Source organism: Eutrigla gurnardus, assembly GCF_963514095.1.
Source record: "Eutrigla gurnardus genome assembly, chromosome: 10".
Classification (NCBI taxonomy): domain Eukaryota; kingdom Metazoa; phylum Chordata; class Actinopteri; order Perciformes; family Triglidae; genus Eutrigla; species Eutrigla gurnardus.
In genome coordinates, this window is record NC_139924.1 from 2,985,345 (window position 1) to 3,004,205 (window position 18,861).

Sequence of the window (18,861 nt, forward strand, 5' to 3'; positions counted from 1 at the left end):
TGTAAATCGGAGTTACGGTGCGGCGGGCTGGCGAATCTCCACACTAGGTGGCGCTAGCGAGCAACTTTTTCATGGCCGAACGCGAAAATGCCAAATTCTCAAATTTTTCACCAGGCCCTATGGACACTCCAAATTTGGTTAGTTTTTTTTTTTAACGCTGAGGCCCCCAAAAGGCAGGTCGAACCCGTGAAAGAATAATAAAAAAAACATTGCAATAACAATAGGGCTTTGCAGCCCGACGTTGTCGGCGCTCGGGCCCTAATAAGAAGAAGTCCTAGGATAGGTTGGATAAAGTGAGGTGTGCAAGGTAGATGTGGTGGCAGACAGGTTCTTCAGGATGCTGGAGGCCCACTTGTGAAGGTGGCTCTGGTGGATCGCTCAGGGGTGGAAGAGGGGAGCTGATGATCCATTGCTGTTTTGACCACCGTCTGCAGACTTTTCCTTTCAGCTGCCGTGCAGCTGGAGTACCAGATTGTGCAGCCATAGCTGAGGATGCTTTCAATGGTACAGCGGTAAAAGTTCATCAGCACGTCCTGTGGCAGTTAGTTCTTTTTGAGAATCCTGAGGAAGAACAGACACTTCTGGACCCTCTTAATCAGGCAGGAGATTTTAAGGCTCCAGGTCATGTCCACTGCTAAGTAGACTCCCAAAAATTTGAAGTGGGATACACTCTCCACCAGCTTTCCATCAATGCATAGCTCGGTGTGAGGCTCCTTGTGTCACGGATGTACTCGGAATGATGGAGGTGTGGACCCAAATGCAGTTAAAAAAAGGATTTATTTAAATTATAAGCTAACAAAACACACAATCCAAAAACTCAGGGAGACCACAGGGGAAAAACACTATACAAAAACATCCAAAAACTTAGGGAGGCCAAACAGGCAAAAACACGATGAAAAAACAAAGAACGAGATAATCCAAAACGTAGACAAAAAAATTTACAAACAATATTCCAAGGCGTAGACAAGACCAGAAGACATGGGCAGGACAAATCGGGTGGTGAACACATATCCGGGATTACACAGGACGACTAAGCAAAGACAGATCAAAAATACACAACTAAATACACAGGGCTTATTAGGTGAAACGACAGACAGGTGTGGAGACACAAGGGCAGGCTATGGTGATTGGGTAGAACGACAGGCAAGGCTGACAAGACAATGAGACACAGCTGGGAGACAGAAAAAAGGAGGGAAACCAAGGCAGGAAGTAAAGCATGTGACAAGACAAGACAGAAGGACTACAAAATAAAACAGGAAACCAACAATACAAAAACCCACAGACATGACAGTAGACAAGACAGGGAAAAACGCATGACACAAGACAGAATGACTATAAAATAAACCTGGAAATCAAAACAAAACCCACAGTCATGACACCTTGTTTTTGTTTTTCCTGAAGTCCATGATCATTTCTTTGGTTTTCTTTGTGTTGAGCTTCAGGTCTTTTTCCCGGCACCATGCAAATAGTCAAGTTAGTTATGAGATCGACTATGTTTCTATCATCTGCAAATTTTACTATATTATTGGATCTATGGGTAGGAGAGCAGTCACTGGTGAACAGGGAGTAGAGGATTGAACTGATAACACAGCCTTGAGGGACGCCAGTGCTGAGGGTGATAGTGGAGGAGGTGTGATGTGACATGTTAAGGTCTATCTGTGAAGAAGTCCAAAATCCAAAGACAGAGAGATAGTTGTATACCCAATCTTTGCAGTTTGTTGTCCAGTTTGTGTGGGCTGATAGAATTAAAGGCCATGCTAAAGTCGACAAAAACATTCTTATATAGCAGTTGGGATTTTCCAGGTGAGTGAGTGCTGTGTGAAGTGCTATTGCGATGGCATCGTCAGTAGATCTGTTTGCCCTATAGGCAAACTGGTGTTGGTCATGGGTGGGGGGGATGCAGGCTTTAATATGAGCCAGCACAAGTCACTCAAAACATTTCATGACTACAGGCGTGAGTGCAATGGGCCTGTAATCATTCAGGCTTGTGATGGCTGTGGTCTTGGGTACGGGGATGATGGTGGTATGTCGTATTTGTCTAGTTGACGTTGGAGTAAAGATGCAGCAGCTACAATGTTATGTTCCTGTGGTAAACCAACCGACGTGGGTCTTGCTAGATCCAGTGAATCCAGCTTGGTAAAATTCACCGAGCACCTCTGGAAGAGGTCATGAATCCAGCATGGGTAATTTGCTATGAACAACATCTTCGCCCTGTTGGGAAAAGCCTTTGTACCCTGGAGGTGAACAGAATTAGACCTAAGGATAATGGTTGTCATACACAGTGACACCACACACAAAAATAGTAAAAGGACATACTGAGCATAATATATTTTTAGAAAGTGAACAAACTATCCCCTTGTCTTGGTGTCTGTGTGAGTGGATCTTTGTGCAGCAAAGCCCAGAGGGCTTCCTTCCTCAGTCATTCTTCCTGAACTACAATGTACTGGGGAAGTGGCTGGGTCTTTCCCTCTATTTTCTGCTTCACTTGTCTGTGCCAATAACATTTACGTAACAGGAAGAATCAAGTGTCTATGAATCATTGTACATTACAATGATACAATGATTTAAAGAAAGAAAAAAAAAACCGTTTAAATCCATGAAGAAAGCCTTCATTACATTGTTCACATGGTTCTACTTCTAGGACGTCACTAGATATTCCCAGCATTATCAATGTTAAACAAATAATTCACTATGTATTAGTTGTTGTTCTGAGAATATTGTGAGGCGATCAATTCAACTCTCTAGTTTGTGCATTAAAAATGGTAAATTAACTTTTTCTATACATTTTTATAGCTCCTTTCTAGACCTCTGGCCACTCAAAGCCTGGTAGACTATGACTACAGCCCCTTCTATACTGCCTTTTCATTGTGGGAGCATCACTCCTATCTGCACCATTGTCATTATAAAAGGTACAGAGACAGAAAGGGGTGACAGAATGTTATTCCTCTAAGCAGCAACGGAAGTCGTCACAGAGGCGAAACAAGGCGAGATATATGCAGCAACATGTACACTATCGTCAACGATGATGTGTTACAGGTCATGGTCTTTTGTAAAAGGGGACACCGTTGGGGTGTTACACCGCAAACCAAAGTTCTTCATAAACTGTGCGATCGGGGGGAATCGAGAGTTCTCCTTTCAGGGATTACGGCAGAATTTCTGTGTAATAGTGCCTTAGGCTACATATTATCCTTCGTCATTCACCTTCACTGTTGGCAGTGAAGCCTTCGGGGGCAATCAGGGGCTTAGTATCCTGCCAAGAACACTTGGACCTGCAAACTGAAGGAGATGATCTTCCGATTGGTGGACCGTCCTGAAGCACGGGAGATAATTTTTGTCCTCCAGTGCTACTTTTCACTCCAGAAAGCACTCCACTAAACCAGAAATGTCCCAAAAGTCTTAAAAAGAACAGCAACAACTGCAAACAAACAAACAACAATGAGCTGATTGTGGATGTTGGCACTGTGGTTTCCTTCCACTGGCTATTTCTATCAGCTGTCATTCTGCAGCTGTCAGCAGATACAAGCTCCTCTTTGTTCACATCATGCTAAAGTGGGAATTTTGCAGACATAATGTCCTAAACGGGTCAAAGAGGAGAGCAAAATAGCTTATATTTGTAAATAGTGACTCCACATAAAAGATCCTGGAGCATAGAGGCCTATTTGGAAACAAAAGTTCCTCGTTTCCTTTATACTCACATATACTGAGTTGAGCAATCTGCCTAATCAGAGCTGTCTGTGAATGTTTTCCCACAATACGGTAGTTCAATGGAGAGGCGCTGATACCTCTGTTTCACATTCACGATTCCTCTTTTTATCATGCAAGTACAAATAAATGCATCTACAGCTGTATATTATTGGGTTGAATTTCCAGTGTTGACACATCGCAGCTGTGACGGTGAACTCAGTTCTGCTTCTGTAGTCGTGATCCATTTTCAAATCCCTGTTTTGGTTTGCATTGCTGCATGAATCATTTTTGTGAAAAGACTCACATAATACTTGTTTAAGTGGGTAAAATTACTTCTGTATTGTATTTACGGTTTTGTGCTGTTAAAAGAGCATATATACATTAAAGGAATGGTTTGACATTTCGGGAAATATGCGTATTCATTTAATTGCAGATATTAAGATAAAACGATCAATAACTCTCCCATATCTGTAGATTTAATATAAAGCTACCCTGGTGAAAAATATATACGTTAGTGTATTTCAAATATATTTACAATTTCAATAGTATATTGAAATTATACAAGCGAAGAAAATTTGGAAATATATAGAAAGTATTTACATAATGAACAAGCTTTATCAGCTCTCACTTCGGGTTATCTATATCAACAGGGAAGAACGTTAAGTGGGATGAGGTGAAAAAAAGGGCAGGTTTCTGGAGCAGCCTGTCCTCTGCAGGTCAGGAAGCAGTCACATAAAGATGCTCTCTTGTACTTCTACAACTTTCCACATCGACAGCTCAGGATCTTCAGAGTCAATGAATTTCAGAGTCCCAACGTCACCTGGAGCAAGAGTTACAGAGTAACAAACAGTTGAGCTACTAACTCAATTGACCAGAAGATGTGTCAGGATGTGGAAGGCTAAACAACATTCTTTGGGCAATCCTACAAAGTCAAACAACCACTATTAATAATTGTTAATAAGCTAACATTTCAACACTACTACACTACTTTTTTCACTACTATTTACTAGAAATATGTGCAGATGCGACTTGTCAGTAAATTTTCAGTCATGTTCTCTGTGTTGTTCTCTATTGTGATGACTTTGAGATGGTGCTTCTTGGAAACTACTAAAAACCATGCGTGTGTCGTATTATGTCGTGATGACGTATGCACAAGAGGTAACCGAGCTGAGGCCTCAAAGTACTTACACTACAAGTAGCACAAAGATTAAATAGATGCCATCAAATTTTGTTTGTGGAAAGAAGAGTTACTGATGTTTTCGGCATCATTCAGCAATATTATGGAGCACATTTGGTAAAGATTGGATGAGGTTGAAGTCACCACTTAGTGGGCTGTCACTTATATGCAGTTTGGAATGCAGCCATGGTTTGGCTCACAACCCTCTATAAAATGGTAAGTTGTTATTTTCCCAGGGAATAAGGCTTAGAAGGGCTGATGGGCAGATGTGGCTACTGTTGGACAGACCTGGCTACTGTTGGACAGATGTGGCTACTGATGGACAGATGTGGCTACTGATGGACAGACGTGGCTACTGTTGGACAGACTTGGCTACATTTGAACAGACCTGGCTACTTTTGGACAGATGTGGCTACTGTTGTACATAGCTGGCTACTGTTGGACAGACGTGGCTACTGTTGGATAAAAGTGGCTACTGTTGGACAGACTACGTTGTCACGCTACTAATGCAGTTAGCTACTAAGATGACTTTAACAGTTCGCTGTAATGTTGACCTTGATGAAGTTAACTTTGCATGCAGCTTCACACCAGAATCCAGATGGATCCAGATCCAGTAAGGTTGTTGCTCGGGGCGCCGCTCTGCTGCTTGTGTTCATCACATCCACAGGTCACTCCTCCACAGGCCAAATATGGTCACTTCCTTCGCTGGTTGCAAAAAAATCCAAGATGGCAACGGCCAAAATGTTGAATTGAGGCTTCTAAACCGTAGTTCACAAACCAACGAGTGACGTCACCATGACAACATTCATCACTTGTTATACAGTCTGTGGCCATTTACTGTAAATCTACACTAGTTCCCTTGTTTGCTCACCTTTTAAGCTAGGCCATGTTTTCTTCCACTGAAAGATGGATCCAGTGAATGAAGTCACAGATCCCTTCAAGTAGGATTGTGTATCTGCTGAGATGACTCATCCATTCATGGACATTCAGTCATCTGCTATCTGCAGGGAAGGTGGCTCCCTGCACACAGACATGCACACAGACAGGCACACAGAACATAACAAACTGGGTTAAATCAAAGTAAAAATGATCATGTGTTATAATGCACTACCTGCTATGAATGATGAATGCTGCAACAGTGATTTTGCCACTTGTCAGTAAGATCAGGTGATTATCTCTGTGAATAAGTTACTACTTGTGTCATCTTGTGATCACAAAGAAGCCTACTTTTGTTTTGTAAACACTTATGCAAGCATGAAATCGTGGTCGTGGCTACTTACTGAAGCGTTTCGAGGGGGCGTCGCAGGCAGGACGACAGTATAAAGGCGAGTGTTGCAGCTGTAGGAGAGCACAAATCCAGGACCAGGAGCTGCAGCCATGGACACCAGCACACGACAACAGAACAGAACAGGTACATTTGACTCTACCAGCTAATGGTGGGATTGTTTTTACACATAGAAAATATGACTATAGTTTGCAATATTTTTGCTAACCTCCATAGGTTTAAAAAAATGTAAACCTAGCAAGAACATCAGCCACTTCACAAACGTGCACGGTCTGCCTTGCATTGAGAAGATTGTGAGGTCAGTGGAGGACACCCCTGAGCCCATCAGCACCAGAATCACCGGCTACATCCCAGAATGGATCAAAGGAAACTTCCTGAGAAACGGGCCTGGAAAGTTCGAGATCGGAAACCATAAGTGAGCATAAGATATGAAAGCGTTGATGTTGATGCAGCGACTCCATCACAAAGCTGACTCCTTTCTCATGCTGCCTCCAACACCACCAGGTTCAACCACTGGTTTGATGGTATGGCTCTGCTGCACCAGTTCAAGATCTCTCAGGGACAGGTGACATACAAGAGCCGCTTCCTGTCCAGCGACAGCTACAAAGCCAACAAGGAGAACAACCGCATCGTCGTGTCAGAGTTTGGCACCGTCACCATGCCGGACCCCTGTAAAAACTTCTTCCAACGCTTCCTGTCAAGGTTTGAATTGCCAAGTGAGTATTGTGATCAAACTGCACGAAAAGGAACTCTTTGAATGAAGCCAATAAGATTTGTCTTTGATTCTCTCCCATGTACATGGAGGTTTGATGAAATACACAATATATGAACAGTGAGTTGTGGTTGACCTGTACTGTAAATCTGCCATCTTCCTTTTCCCCTCTAGAGCCCACTGACAATGCCAACGTGAGCTTTGTGACCTACAAAGGTGACTACTACGTCAGCACCGAAACCAATGTCATGCACAAGGTGGACCCCGAGACTCTGGAGACCACTAAAAAGGTACCATGGTGTTGAATACAGGCACTTCGTTTTATTGACGTGCCACTTTACTCCTGATAACTGAGGTTATAAACGAGCACAAGCTCATAAATCAGAAATGAAGACTTAACAAAGTGTTTGCACCATCAGGTGGACTGGAGCAAATTCATCGCTGTGAACGGAGCGACAGCTCACCCTCACACCGAGCCGGATGGAACCACTTACAACATGGGGAACTCCTACTCCCCCAAAGGTAGGAAACAGACTGCATCATGGGAGGGTCACTGAATGTCCATGAATGGATGAGTCATCTTCACGTGTGCCGACAGGATCAAACTACAACATCATCAGAGTGCCAGCGACAAAGAAAAGCGCCGGAGAAACCCTGGAGGGGGCCACAGTGCTGTGTTCGATTCCCTCGGTGGACAAGAGCAAACCGTCGTACTACCACAGCTTTGGTGAGCAATGCTCCTCACGCCGGAGTCTTGGTATTTCACTCAGTCCATCTTTTCCAACTGAAGTAGAAATGATGAGCCAGGTGCCTGTAGTGAAAACACGGGACCATATGAAAATGTCATGTCAAACTCTTAAAATGGCTCGAAAACTCACTGGAATCACTGTAGTTCACATTTTGTTAAAAAACTCATATTTTTACCCAGACATAACACTTTTTGTTTTGTCTTTTTAGTGAAAAACAAATAATACAAAGTAAAACAGATCATCATAAATCATAAGGTCATCCTGCATAAATAAATGATAAGTACATTCATTCATTCAATGGATTGATCATTTGAACTATGAAATGTTGTTACTTGTAAAAGTAATGCTCCCCTGAATCCCAGGTAACATACTTGTCTTGTTTTGTCCAAAGTCCAAGTTGTCAATTCACAACGAAATATTTGTACTATGGATCAAATCAGAGCTTTACAGATTTGGATTTTGGGCCTAAGAGAGCACTGCTGTGTGATCAGGACTAGGTACTGGTCCCGATCTAAGAAGGTCGGACCACAACGCCAACTACAACTGGATAATTTCAGACTTTTGAACAGAGACTAACAGAACTTCTCCCTCCTTCATAGCCATGTCTGAGAACTACGTGGTGTTCATTGAGCAGCCCATCAAGATGGACTTGTTGAAGATCGTGACAGGTAAGCTGAGAGGGAAAAGCATCAGTGACGCCCTTCTGTGGGACCCGGAGCTCAACACAATCTTCCACCTGATCAACAAGCAGACAGGAAACGTAAGGCTCTGTCACAGACTTGACTCCTCTGAAACGCAGTGCATTCTCTATGAAACTAAGAATTACATTGTGTTTCAGGTGAGCGCCGTCAAGTATCTTGCCAAGCCGCTGTCGACTTTCCACCAGATCAACGCGTACGAGGAGGACGGCTTCCTGGTCCTAGATATGTGTGCTTCAGATGATGGCCTGGCCATCACTAACTACAACGTCCAGAACCTGCGAAAGTCTGGAGAAGACCTTGACGAGGTGAGCAGGTTTTTGGTTTTAATGGTACATTCCATGCTGCCAGAGGTGTGGATTTATGTGGTTCCCATCCTCCATCAGGTGTACAACACCTTGTGTCGAGTCTTCCCCCGCCGTTTCGTTCTGCCTCTCAACGTGGACCATGACACGCCCTTCGGCCGGAACCTGAACCCGGCTAGCAGCACAGCCACCTCCATAAGGATCGCCAAGAACAAGGTGGACTTCCAGCCTCATTTCTCTTGTCTTTGTGTGAAGACTGTTACATTCATTGAATTATCTGTAAAACAAACCAATAATAAGAATGATGCTTCCACGTAGAGGGACCCGTTTGATCTGATTTCATGAATGGCTGAGACCTTTCATTCTCCCACAGTTCATCCTGTAACCACAATGCTGTCTCTGCAGGTCGTGTGTACCCACGAGGACCTCCACGGAGAGGATCTGAATCAATACGGGGGTCTGGAGTTCCCTCAGATCAACTACGGCAAGTACAACATGCGACCCTACCGCTTCTTCTACGGCTGTGGCTTCAGACATCTCGTGGGAGACACGCTGATCAAGATGGACCTCCATGGGAAACGCATGACGGTCAGTTCCCTCTCCGTCGCTGTGTGTCCGGCTGTTACAGCGCGGCAGCACCGGCTGATCACAGTGTTCATATACTAATTACACACTTGAATGTACTTGCAGACACACTAATCATCAGAATACTTCAATACTTTAGTTAGAAAAGTATAGCTGAAGTGTATTTAGTGAACTTTTAACGTATACTTAGTACATATAAGTATGGCGTGTACAAATTTACATGCTGATTAATGAAGTTAAAGTTTGCTTTGTTTGTGTTGTATACAAATATATTACATTAGAAGATTAAGTGACTACCCTATTAATATTTAAGCAATATAACATATATTCTTGTCGTTCTAGTTAAAGTATGGCTCATTCCAATGAATTCATTCATTTTTAAAATATTGTGTAATACAGTGGATTGTTACGAATATCATTTTGAGCATATATTATTAAAATATACCAAAAATATATTCAACAACTCGACAGTACACTTTAGTAAGCACACGTAACTTTCACTTAAGGTGTTTTTTCCTATTTTTATAGAAAGTTTTTTATAGTAAAGTGTGTTAAATGTGTTATTATGAAAAAATACTTAAGTATGTATGTTAGGTATGCTGTTATATAAATATAAAGGATATTCATTTTTTAGCTGAGTAGCCTCACACGGAGTCTAGAAGAGCATTATCATGGATAAAGTGGAGATACGTTCTAGTCTATGATCATTACAAGCAGAACAAGAAACATTTACAGAAGTAACTTTGCACAGGATTTGTACTCTCATTTAATCAATCAGATTTGAATGTAAAAGAAAAGTAAGATATCATAACGGAAACTTGAACTGGACCTCGTAGGTGTGGGAAGAACCTGGTCTTTATCCGTCCGAACCCATCTTCGTCCCCTCGCCTAACGCCACCGAGGAGGATGATGGCGTTGTCATGTCTGTGGTCATCACGCCCAATAAGGTGAGTCAGGCTTAGTCAGTGACTCTGGAGAAAGACGATTATACCTCAACTTCTCTTTGTAATGGAAATTACACTTTGAGACACTTTCATGTCAACAAAACCTACGAGATACACTTAAAGATTGGGTTAAACAAATTGGTGGATTCAGCCAAAAATCATGGCGTGTACCTTTATCTTTCCCAGAGCACATGTTGGTGCTTAAATAAAAAAAACATTTTTTTACATAAAATGTTTATTCAAATGCACATGCTCAGTGAACATACCTGGACAGCTTTGGAGATGACTTCCCCCCGTATCTTTGTTCCTTGCAGGATAAGAGTACATTCCTCCTCGTTTTAGATGCCAAAACGTTTGAGGAGCTGGGCAGGGCAGTGGTGCCCGTCAACATCCCCTACGGCTTCCATGGGACATTCAACGCCACGACATAGACGCCAGGAACCAATCATGTCCCTCTGAGCTCACAGGCATGGCTCAAAGTCATGGCAGGTGTTATGGACAATGTAAATACTGGTCTCAAAGCTGTTATTATCTCATTCATCATCAACGTGAATGTGAGAGGTTTCCTCACGGATATGAATGTTTTCATTTGCTTGTTAGCAACAATGAAAGTCATGTTTATTCATATTTTAATGGTATTATTGAGGCTGTGTTACAAACCTTTTGTTCTAAGTATGTTGCTTTTTCAATACTTTAGACCAGAGGTTCCCAAAGTGGAGGTCAGGAATCCCCGGGCGTGAGATGCCGAAGGGGGGCTTTGCACATGACAGCAACAATGTTCACTCAGAAGTTACATGGAGAAGACTTTGACTGAGATATTCTACTTTTATCTAATTGTTTATGTGAAATGATATCATGGTTGGCAGGCTGTTCTCTTCTTTTGTGTTGTGTGATTGGGATAAGAGCAAAATGAAGAACATTGCAAGACTGCAATCAACTACTTGAAACAACAGAAAAGGTTTAGGTTCAGTTCAAGTTCAGTGACGTTTTATGGCTCCTGTTTTTTAAGAACACAGAAATGATAAGCGACTGTTCTTCTTGGCAGAGTGCCACATTTAATGAATGACTAGTGTATGGCCTGATGAATATGTACATTTTAAATATATGCATGCAACACTATGAATAAAGAACAGTGTACTTAAAAATCCAGCTTCTGTGTTTCATTCATTCATTCCCTTCTTTGAGAAAAAAACCTGCTTCCTGGAGGAAGACATTTTAAAACAAAACCGCAGATAAACAATGAATATGGAAACGGTTTCAGTCACTGATGTGTTAATATACTGTATTTACAAACGCAGTATTACAACTTTTAGCAATGGAGAGTGAATGTTACACATTGGCGCCCTCTGCTGGCCGGCCATTTAGCTTACTGCTGCTAAAGTGTCTGAAGAAAGATGCAAAGGCAACAGAGATTTCTATTGTTTCTCTATATTTATTCATCAATCTGGACAGGCTTCCTTTCTTTTAAAGATCCCATATTAAACAGTTTTTCATCAATTTCACACAGCTGTCAGAGGTCCAACAACACTGTATTCAATATGCATTGCCCCAAACCCATCCATGGTCCTGAATTTCATCTCTAAAAGTTGCTCAAATGAGCTCTGCTGAGCTCTCCTGAGAACAGGCTGCTTCTGTGTCTGCACCTTTAATTGAGCTAATGAGCTCCGTCTGTCATCGCTAACTTGGAGAGCCATGGAGACAATGCCGCTTACGCTAGCGATATAGCATGCACCAATGTTTACGTGGATGTATCCCTATGGCTCGCCTATGTGGCTCAGGTTTAGTTGCTGGATCCCGTATGGTTGGGACAGATCCTTTTACGAGGGTCAGTGTCAAGGCTGTCTCACCGCAGGACACACTGAACTTCACCTTGGTGATGAACGCTCCCTCTCGGATATCTCCTATCATCAGAGGAGTTCGGCCTATCAGGACACACCGAACTTCACCTCGGTGATGAACACCCCCTCTCAGATATCTCCTATCATCAGAGGAGTTTGACCTATGCAAATGACTCCCTTCGTTACGTGACGATGACTACTGTTATAAGAATTTTGTATAAACTCATGTCTTGTTATCAGGCTCCTTGTGCACATGATGTCTTGTTCTACACGAAGGTTAACTTTCAATGACGCATCATCTCCTGAACCCTTTAAAAAGACTCAAGTCACAGCACTGATTTGAGCACTTTCTCTGTAGCATCCTCACACGTTGCATTGTAACTGCTCCTCTTGGCCAAGATTAAAGTCCGACGTCGACTTTACTTCTCTGTCTCTGATCTCCTCCTTGGGTGAATTTGTCCGTTCATCAACAAATTCTTTTAACAGGAGCTGAATCTGAACAGCCCGTAGGAGTGCCGTTCTACCAGTGGGGAGGCTGCAGAAACCATGCAGGAGTCGCTTGTTTTCCTCATTCTGGGAGTTGACAGGCTCAGGGAGGACCAGTTTATAGGTGTAGAGACCAGAGAAAACCTGTTTTTCATACTATGGGACCTTTAAATTCCCCTTTCTGGTTTTATATGTGGTGTGTGTGTTTGTTTGTTTGTGTTTGAGAGAGCTATCAACAATGACTACGTATAAAAATATTTATTGGCGAGGAAGGAAGATGAGTACCAGGACAAGGGAGAGGAAGACAAGTACCAGGACAAGGGAGAGGAAGATGAGTACCAGGACAAGGGAGAGGAAGACAAGTAACAGGACGGGAGAGGAAGACAAGTACCAGGACAAGAGAGGAAGACTAGTTCCAGGACAAGGGAGAGGAGGACGAGTACCAGGACAAGGGAGACGAGTATCAGGACAAGGGAGAGGAAGACGAGGACCAGTACAAGGGAGAGGAAGACGAGTACCAGGACAAGAGAGAGGAAGACTAGTACCAGGACAAGGGAGAGGAGGAAGAGTACCAGGACAATGGAGAGGAAGACGAGGACCAGTACAAGGGAGAGGAAGACGAGTACCAGGACAAGAGAGAGGAAGACTAGTACCAGGACAAGGGAGAGGAGGAAGAGTACCAGGACAATGGAGAGGAAGACGAGGACCAGTACAAGGGAGAGGAAGACGAGTACCAGGACAAGAGAGAGGAAGACTAGTACCAGGACAAGGGAGAGGAGGACGAGTACCAGGACAAGGGAGAGGGAGACGAGGACCAGTGCAAGGGAGAGGAGGACGAGTACCAGGACAAGGGAGAGGGAGACGAGTACCAGGACAAGGGAGGGGAAGACGAGTACCAGGACAAGATAGAGGAAGAAGAGTACCATGTTATCTTGCAGTAATGTTCTGTAGCAAATAAGCTTTTACTGCAGCAGTTCTGTCTCTGTGTTTTTTTCATAAACCGTACATTCTATAAAGCTATTCTGAGATCGGTCAATGTTTTGTATTAAATTTCTGCAGCAAAAGAAACAAAATGCATGCTTTACTAAACCCAACAAAACAAATATGTAGAGAGGCTTAAAAAAAACTGTAGTGCAAAACATAATCCATGAACTCTACAGTATACTGTCTATTGTATTAGGGCAGACCTGACACAATAATGCAGTTTCTGTAATTCCATCTGATGTTAGTGTCAGGACCAGTGACCAGGGGCCTCATGTACTAAGAATTGCGTGGATTTCCTACTGAAACATGGCGTACGCTAGAATCCAGAAACTGTCGTACGCACAAAAAAAATCAGATGTATCAAAGTGTGCGTACGCATGGATCCAAGCACTTTTCCTTTGTACATCCCAATCAACGTGGAATTGAGCGCACATGTAGAAGTGCTAAACTCCTCCCTGTCCACGCCTCCATTTAAATATGCAAATGTGAGTGGGAGCGTGTGTGTGAGGCAGTGAACGCTGTGGGGTCGGAGCAGCGCACACTCCCTGAAATAAAAAAGAAATGGTCCGACGTGAAGGTGGAGGTGAGGCGGAGGATTTCGGCCCACCGCCGAAGCGTGACCGCAACGGGCGGGGGGCCAGGAGGATATTAATACATTATATATTATATTATCATATATATTAATGACTGCAGAAGTGCACCGTGGCTACTGCAGTGTGACATTTCCAACTTTACGCACGCGTTTATCGACACAAATACTGAACACAAGGAGACAATAAAGGGCTTGTTAGATAGCTCTGCCGCTCTATTTTCACCAGGGAAAAACAAATGCACATATTTGAATGCACGTGCCCAAATGGGCATCGTGCTGGTTTACATTCGGGGTGCAATTAAACGGATACATTTACTCACCGAGAAGCCACCCATCGCGCACCGTGCCAGCCTCCAGCCTGTTACCAACCATGCTATTAGTAAGAATGAACGAGTCATGCGTTGAACCAGGCCACCTTGCCACGATGTTGGTGAGCTGCATTTGTGCATCACATATTATTTGAACATTTATTGAATGAAAATGTTTCCTGTTGACAAAAACAAATTCATCCTGTGATGGCGCTTTTATAGCAACATGTGTGCAGTCAATAGCTCCGATTACATTAGGGAAACCGGCTCTTGCTGCAAATTGCGCTTTAATGTTGGCCTGTTCAACAGCATTGTATGGGAATTTGATGTACCTGGATGACATTCTTATGATCCCGTCCCACACCGCTGGCATGGCTCGGCTCAGAGTGGACTGGCACACTCCTGACCGATCGGCCAGTTCCCTCTGGAAGGCTCCTGTTGCCAGAAACCCCAGAGTGGTCAGCACCTGTGTGGGCACGGACAACCCCTGGCTCCTGGCTGTGTTTCTTTCTAGGGCCGGCCGCAGCTCTGCGCACAGCTCCAGTAACACTGGCCTCGGCAACCTAAAACGACTCATGAGCCAGTTGTCGTCATTTGCTAACATATCCTCCCGTTCTCTAAACACCCTCTCACGTCTGATGTTACCGTTTGCGATGTCTTCTAACAAGACCATGCTGCCATTGTTAATGCCATTTTTTCATCACTTTGCGCATGCTTTTATATCCATCCATATGATTGCAAACACGTGTGTGTTAATTGTCCATTAATGTGTCTCTGATGTGCACATTACTCTGAGGACTAATTATTTTCACATAATTAACAGTTTCCCAGCATCACCTCAGAGTGTCGCCAAAGGAACAATAGCTGTAGAAACGTGCGTACGCCAGCCATGAAGCTGCCGTGGGACACCGCACATTTCCACGCTCATTTCACTTTTGATACATCTGAACGTTGGTGTGGAAAATTACGTACGCCATGTTTTTGTGCGTACGCAACATTGATACATGAGGCCCCAGAACTCTGGTTTTAAACCAGAGTTTAAGTTTAAAGAGAGTGGTTTTATTGAGATTCCGGAGATTCAGCTGAGTCAGAGTGGGTATGAGGTCCAGGTTCCAGTGCAGGCTCAGGGCGAGGTGGTCTGAGGTGAGACAGGGAAGAAACAGATAAGCAACAGGTTCTTCACAATAGTGAAAAGTTTGGGTTTGCTGGCTTGCTCTCATACAAGGTGATTCAACGATCCAGCGGGGACTGGAAGGTTGGCCTGGCTTATGTAGGGTGAGTTGATGGTTGATGAAGAGCAGCTGAGCCGAGTGGTGTGATGAACCGCAGGTGTGTAGGCACAAGCTCCAGTGACCACGCCCATCAGTGGCTTCCAGTTCCTGTGGGGGAAAGCAGAACACAGAGACCGACACCAAACCAAAACGCACCAAGCACACAGCAGGCACACTAAAAGGGAGAAAAAATACAAAAAATACATTAACACGCATACCATGAAGGAGGCCAGGCTCACGGCCGGTGGGTCATGACAGTTAGTGTTTTATGACATTGTGCTATGATTGACAAGATGTTCCTGTTGGAAGAGAACATGTGTTAAGCCTCGGTTATGCTTCCGCGTACTGATCACGCAATGGCCACGCAGTTGCTTGGAGGCAGTCGTGAGATCGTGATGGTTCTGCGTGGGGTTTACATGTCGAAATGCAATTCAATGCCACATCGGTAGAGGGCGCTATGTTTTTTTTGTATAGACTGACCGACCGACCAAGACTCTTGTGATGTATATCGTCGTTAGCCTCGTTATAACCTATTTGTTTACCTTCCAGCTTTAAACATCCACAATTTTTCAGAACTTTTTCAGAACCGTGTTTTATTTCTTTGTGCAAAAGCGACAAGGTGCAAACAATAAAACGCACGTCTAGGATTTTTGGGAGGTGCACGTCAGGCCCTTGCGGTGGACGTAAGGGGGGTCCGCAAGGACATAATGGGTCCGTAAGCCCCCTTGCGTTGTGTCAACGCAGAAGCATAACTTGGCTTTAGTGTTTGGTAGACATCGTGTATTGTGTTAGTGTATTATTGTATTTTGAATTGAATTGAAATAAATTAATGTTGGAGTTAAGTTTACAATGTGTGATTTTGAGCATGAAATTAACTGTTTTGCCAATTGTGTGTGGTGGGTGCGTTAAGAGTTTAATAAAATAAAAATTGTTAAAAGAATTGATAAAATAGTTTTAGTGCTCATAAGAAAAACTATTATTAGTATATATTCCCAGTATTAGTAGTATTAAGAGTAGTAGTAATATTAACAGTATTAACAGTAGTAGTAGTATTAACACTAGTAGTTATTATTATTATTATTATTATTATTATTATTATTATTATTATTAGTAGTAGTAGTAGTATTAACAGTAGTAGTAGTAGTAGTAGTATTGACAGTAGTAGTCATATTAACAGTTGTAGTAGTATTAACAGTAGTAGTAATATTAACAGTTGTGGAAGTAGTATTAACAGTTGTAATAATATTAACAGTTGTAGTACTTTAAGCCTGCAGAGGGAGACCACATGCAAAATTAAGTTGGTGGAACCCAAACTCTTAGAAAGTGCTCCTAGGGGGAACATATTCGCCTGCGCACCCACTGGAAATGCATGGCATGAAATGTTTGGAGGTAGCTCAGTTAGCCCTTTCACCTGTCCCTGGACACGACCACAGCTCCTGATCAACCAGAAGATGCAACTGGTAGGAAAAAACAACTTTGAATGTGGACGATGTGTTGAGGTCATGCTTCTCCATGACTGTTTGGTTGAATTAATAAGTAAGAAGAAGTTTAAGTTGGATAATTTTGGTTATGCTAATTTAAGTTTATGTATTTTGTTGAAACTTATCTGAACTCAATGATGAAGTATGTATATTGTTACTTTAATCATTACATTGGTTTGAGACTAGGTTAAATTTGAATGACTGTTTTTTTGAGAATTAAGTAACGGTAATATTTATTTTTTAGGAAAACTTGGAGGGAAAATGTTTATTGGAATTTATTTGAGATTAATGCATGTCTTTTCTGTTTATCTTGAAGGTCATCAACCTATTCCATTCCCTCATATTCCATCATTCTGTTTATGTCCCTTGAAACCATCAAACCCAAATCCATCTTCAAGAAAATAAAAATCAGAGAATAAGAAGAATTGAGTTGTCCTTTGCATCCTTCGGCAGTTGATCAAGTAGTTTTTCAAGTTTGGGCAGAGTTGTGGTCACAAACACAGAACTTGACAGTTGAAAACCAGCGTGGCAGTTAAGATTAGGATCAAAGGCCTGGAGTCAAGCTGTCGACGCAAAGGAAAACTTACTGGAAACTCTTCACCATGGCAAAAAAAACTCTTGGGAAAACAGTCAAGCAACTGAAGCGAGAGGACCTTAGCTAAAACTGCCTTCGCCAAGCAAGCAAACGGTAGTTTGAGCAGAGCTGTAGATGACATGATCAAACATGAGCTACAAGAGGAGTTCAGCAAGCTCAGTTCCCTGGCAAGGCATGTCAGCAATGCAAATGATGAAAACAGGGTGGGGCTACTGGCAGACAATGAAGCTGGAACCGATGAGGGTGAAGAAGTCAAGCTTAGCAAGCAGCAGCAGGATGACATGAGTAAAGGACCTGAGAGCACTTGGCAACAACCTCAAAGCCAGAAGAGCAGATTTCCTCACTGCACAAAGAATCGCAGAGGAGGAAAGAGGAAGAGAGCCTCAACTTATGACAGTTCCACAACCAGTGTTGAGAATAAAGCCGACCAGCCTACCTAAATTAACAGGGTTCAAGAGGAATTTCCACAGATGGAGGGGCGAATGGGAGAGCCTGCAAAAGCAGGGAGAGCCGAATTGACTCAGTGGAAGTGAAGAAGTTCCAACCCCTTGACTATGCTTTTAGTTTTTAGCTTTAACTCCAGTGTTTCCTCAGGGGGGTCTTCCACACTGGGAGCTGTGTCTGGGCTGCTGCTGGGGGCGCTGTCCCTGGGTCCCTTCGGCTCGGCTGACTGTTGTCTGTCGGGGTCGGGGGGCCTGGGCACTGGTGCCCCCTGTGGCACAGCGTACGCCTCCTCCCAGTGTGGATGGCCCCAAAGATAGCGTTTCCTCAATCATCAGTGTCATGCCATGTCTCCCTATTGTCATTAGTGAGAGTGTGCAGGTGTGTGTGTGTGCGTGTGTGTAGTATGGAGGGTGGGAGGGAGGGGTTTTATTTGTAGTTGTTTTTTCTATTTTCTTTTTTTATGTGTGTAGAGCACTTTGTGTTACATGTTCATGTATGAAAAGTGCTCTATAAATAAAGTAAAGTTGAAAGTTGAAGTTGACAGTGTGGATGAGAGAATATGCAGGGACCTGGGCCTGTCACAATACAACAATGCTGAAGACATATTTAGAGTACTTCAAAACAGGTATGGAAACATGGCAACAATTTCCTTGGAAATAATTGAGGACCTGAGAGGATCCACCCTTCACACCAGCCAAGGAAATGATTGACCTAATTCAAGCT

At 43.1% G+C, this 18,861-nt stretch overlaps 1 protein-coding gene across 1 annotated transcript; it reads left to right on the forward strand.

The window, feature by feature from the left end:
• The first annotated feature begins 6,156 nt into the window (after positions 1–6,156).
• Positions 6,157–11,095, forward strand: LOC311019929 (carotenoid-cleaving dioxygenase, mitochondrial-like). Its single transcript, XM_084019594.1, has 12 exons — positions 6,157–6,272; positions 6,363–6,561; positions 6,651–6,862; positions 7,033–7,148; positions 7,278–7,380; positions 7,457–7,585; positions 8,207–8,367; positions 8,446–8,613; positions 8,692–8,826; positions 9,016–9,198; positions 10,032–10,142; positions 10,454–11,095. The coding sequence occupies exons 1-12, from the start codon at positions 6,239–6,241 to the stop codon at positions 10,568–10,570; spliced, it is 1,668 nt and encodes a 555-aa protein (XP_083875720.1). The 5' UTR covers positions 6,157–6,238; the 3' UTR covers positions 10,571–11,095.
• Positions 11,096–18,861: the final 7,766 nt, after the last annotated feature.

Excerpts from the sequence above, each read along its gene's own strand:
- LOC311019929 (XM_084019594.1), top strand. The coding sequence starts at position 6,239 with ATGGACACCAGCACACGACAACAGAACAGAACAG. Across the intron at positions 6,562-6,650 it reads TTCGAGATCGGAAACCATAA|GTTCAACCACTGGTTTGATG; the intron begins GTGAGCATAAGA and ends CAACACCACCAG. Across the intron at positions 10,143-10,453 it reads TGGTCATCACGCCCAATAAG|GATAAGAGTACATTCCTCCT; the intron begins GTGAGTCAGGCT and ends TGTTCCTTGCAG.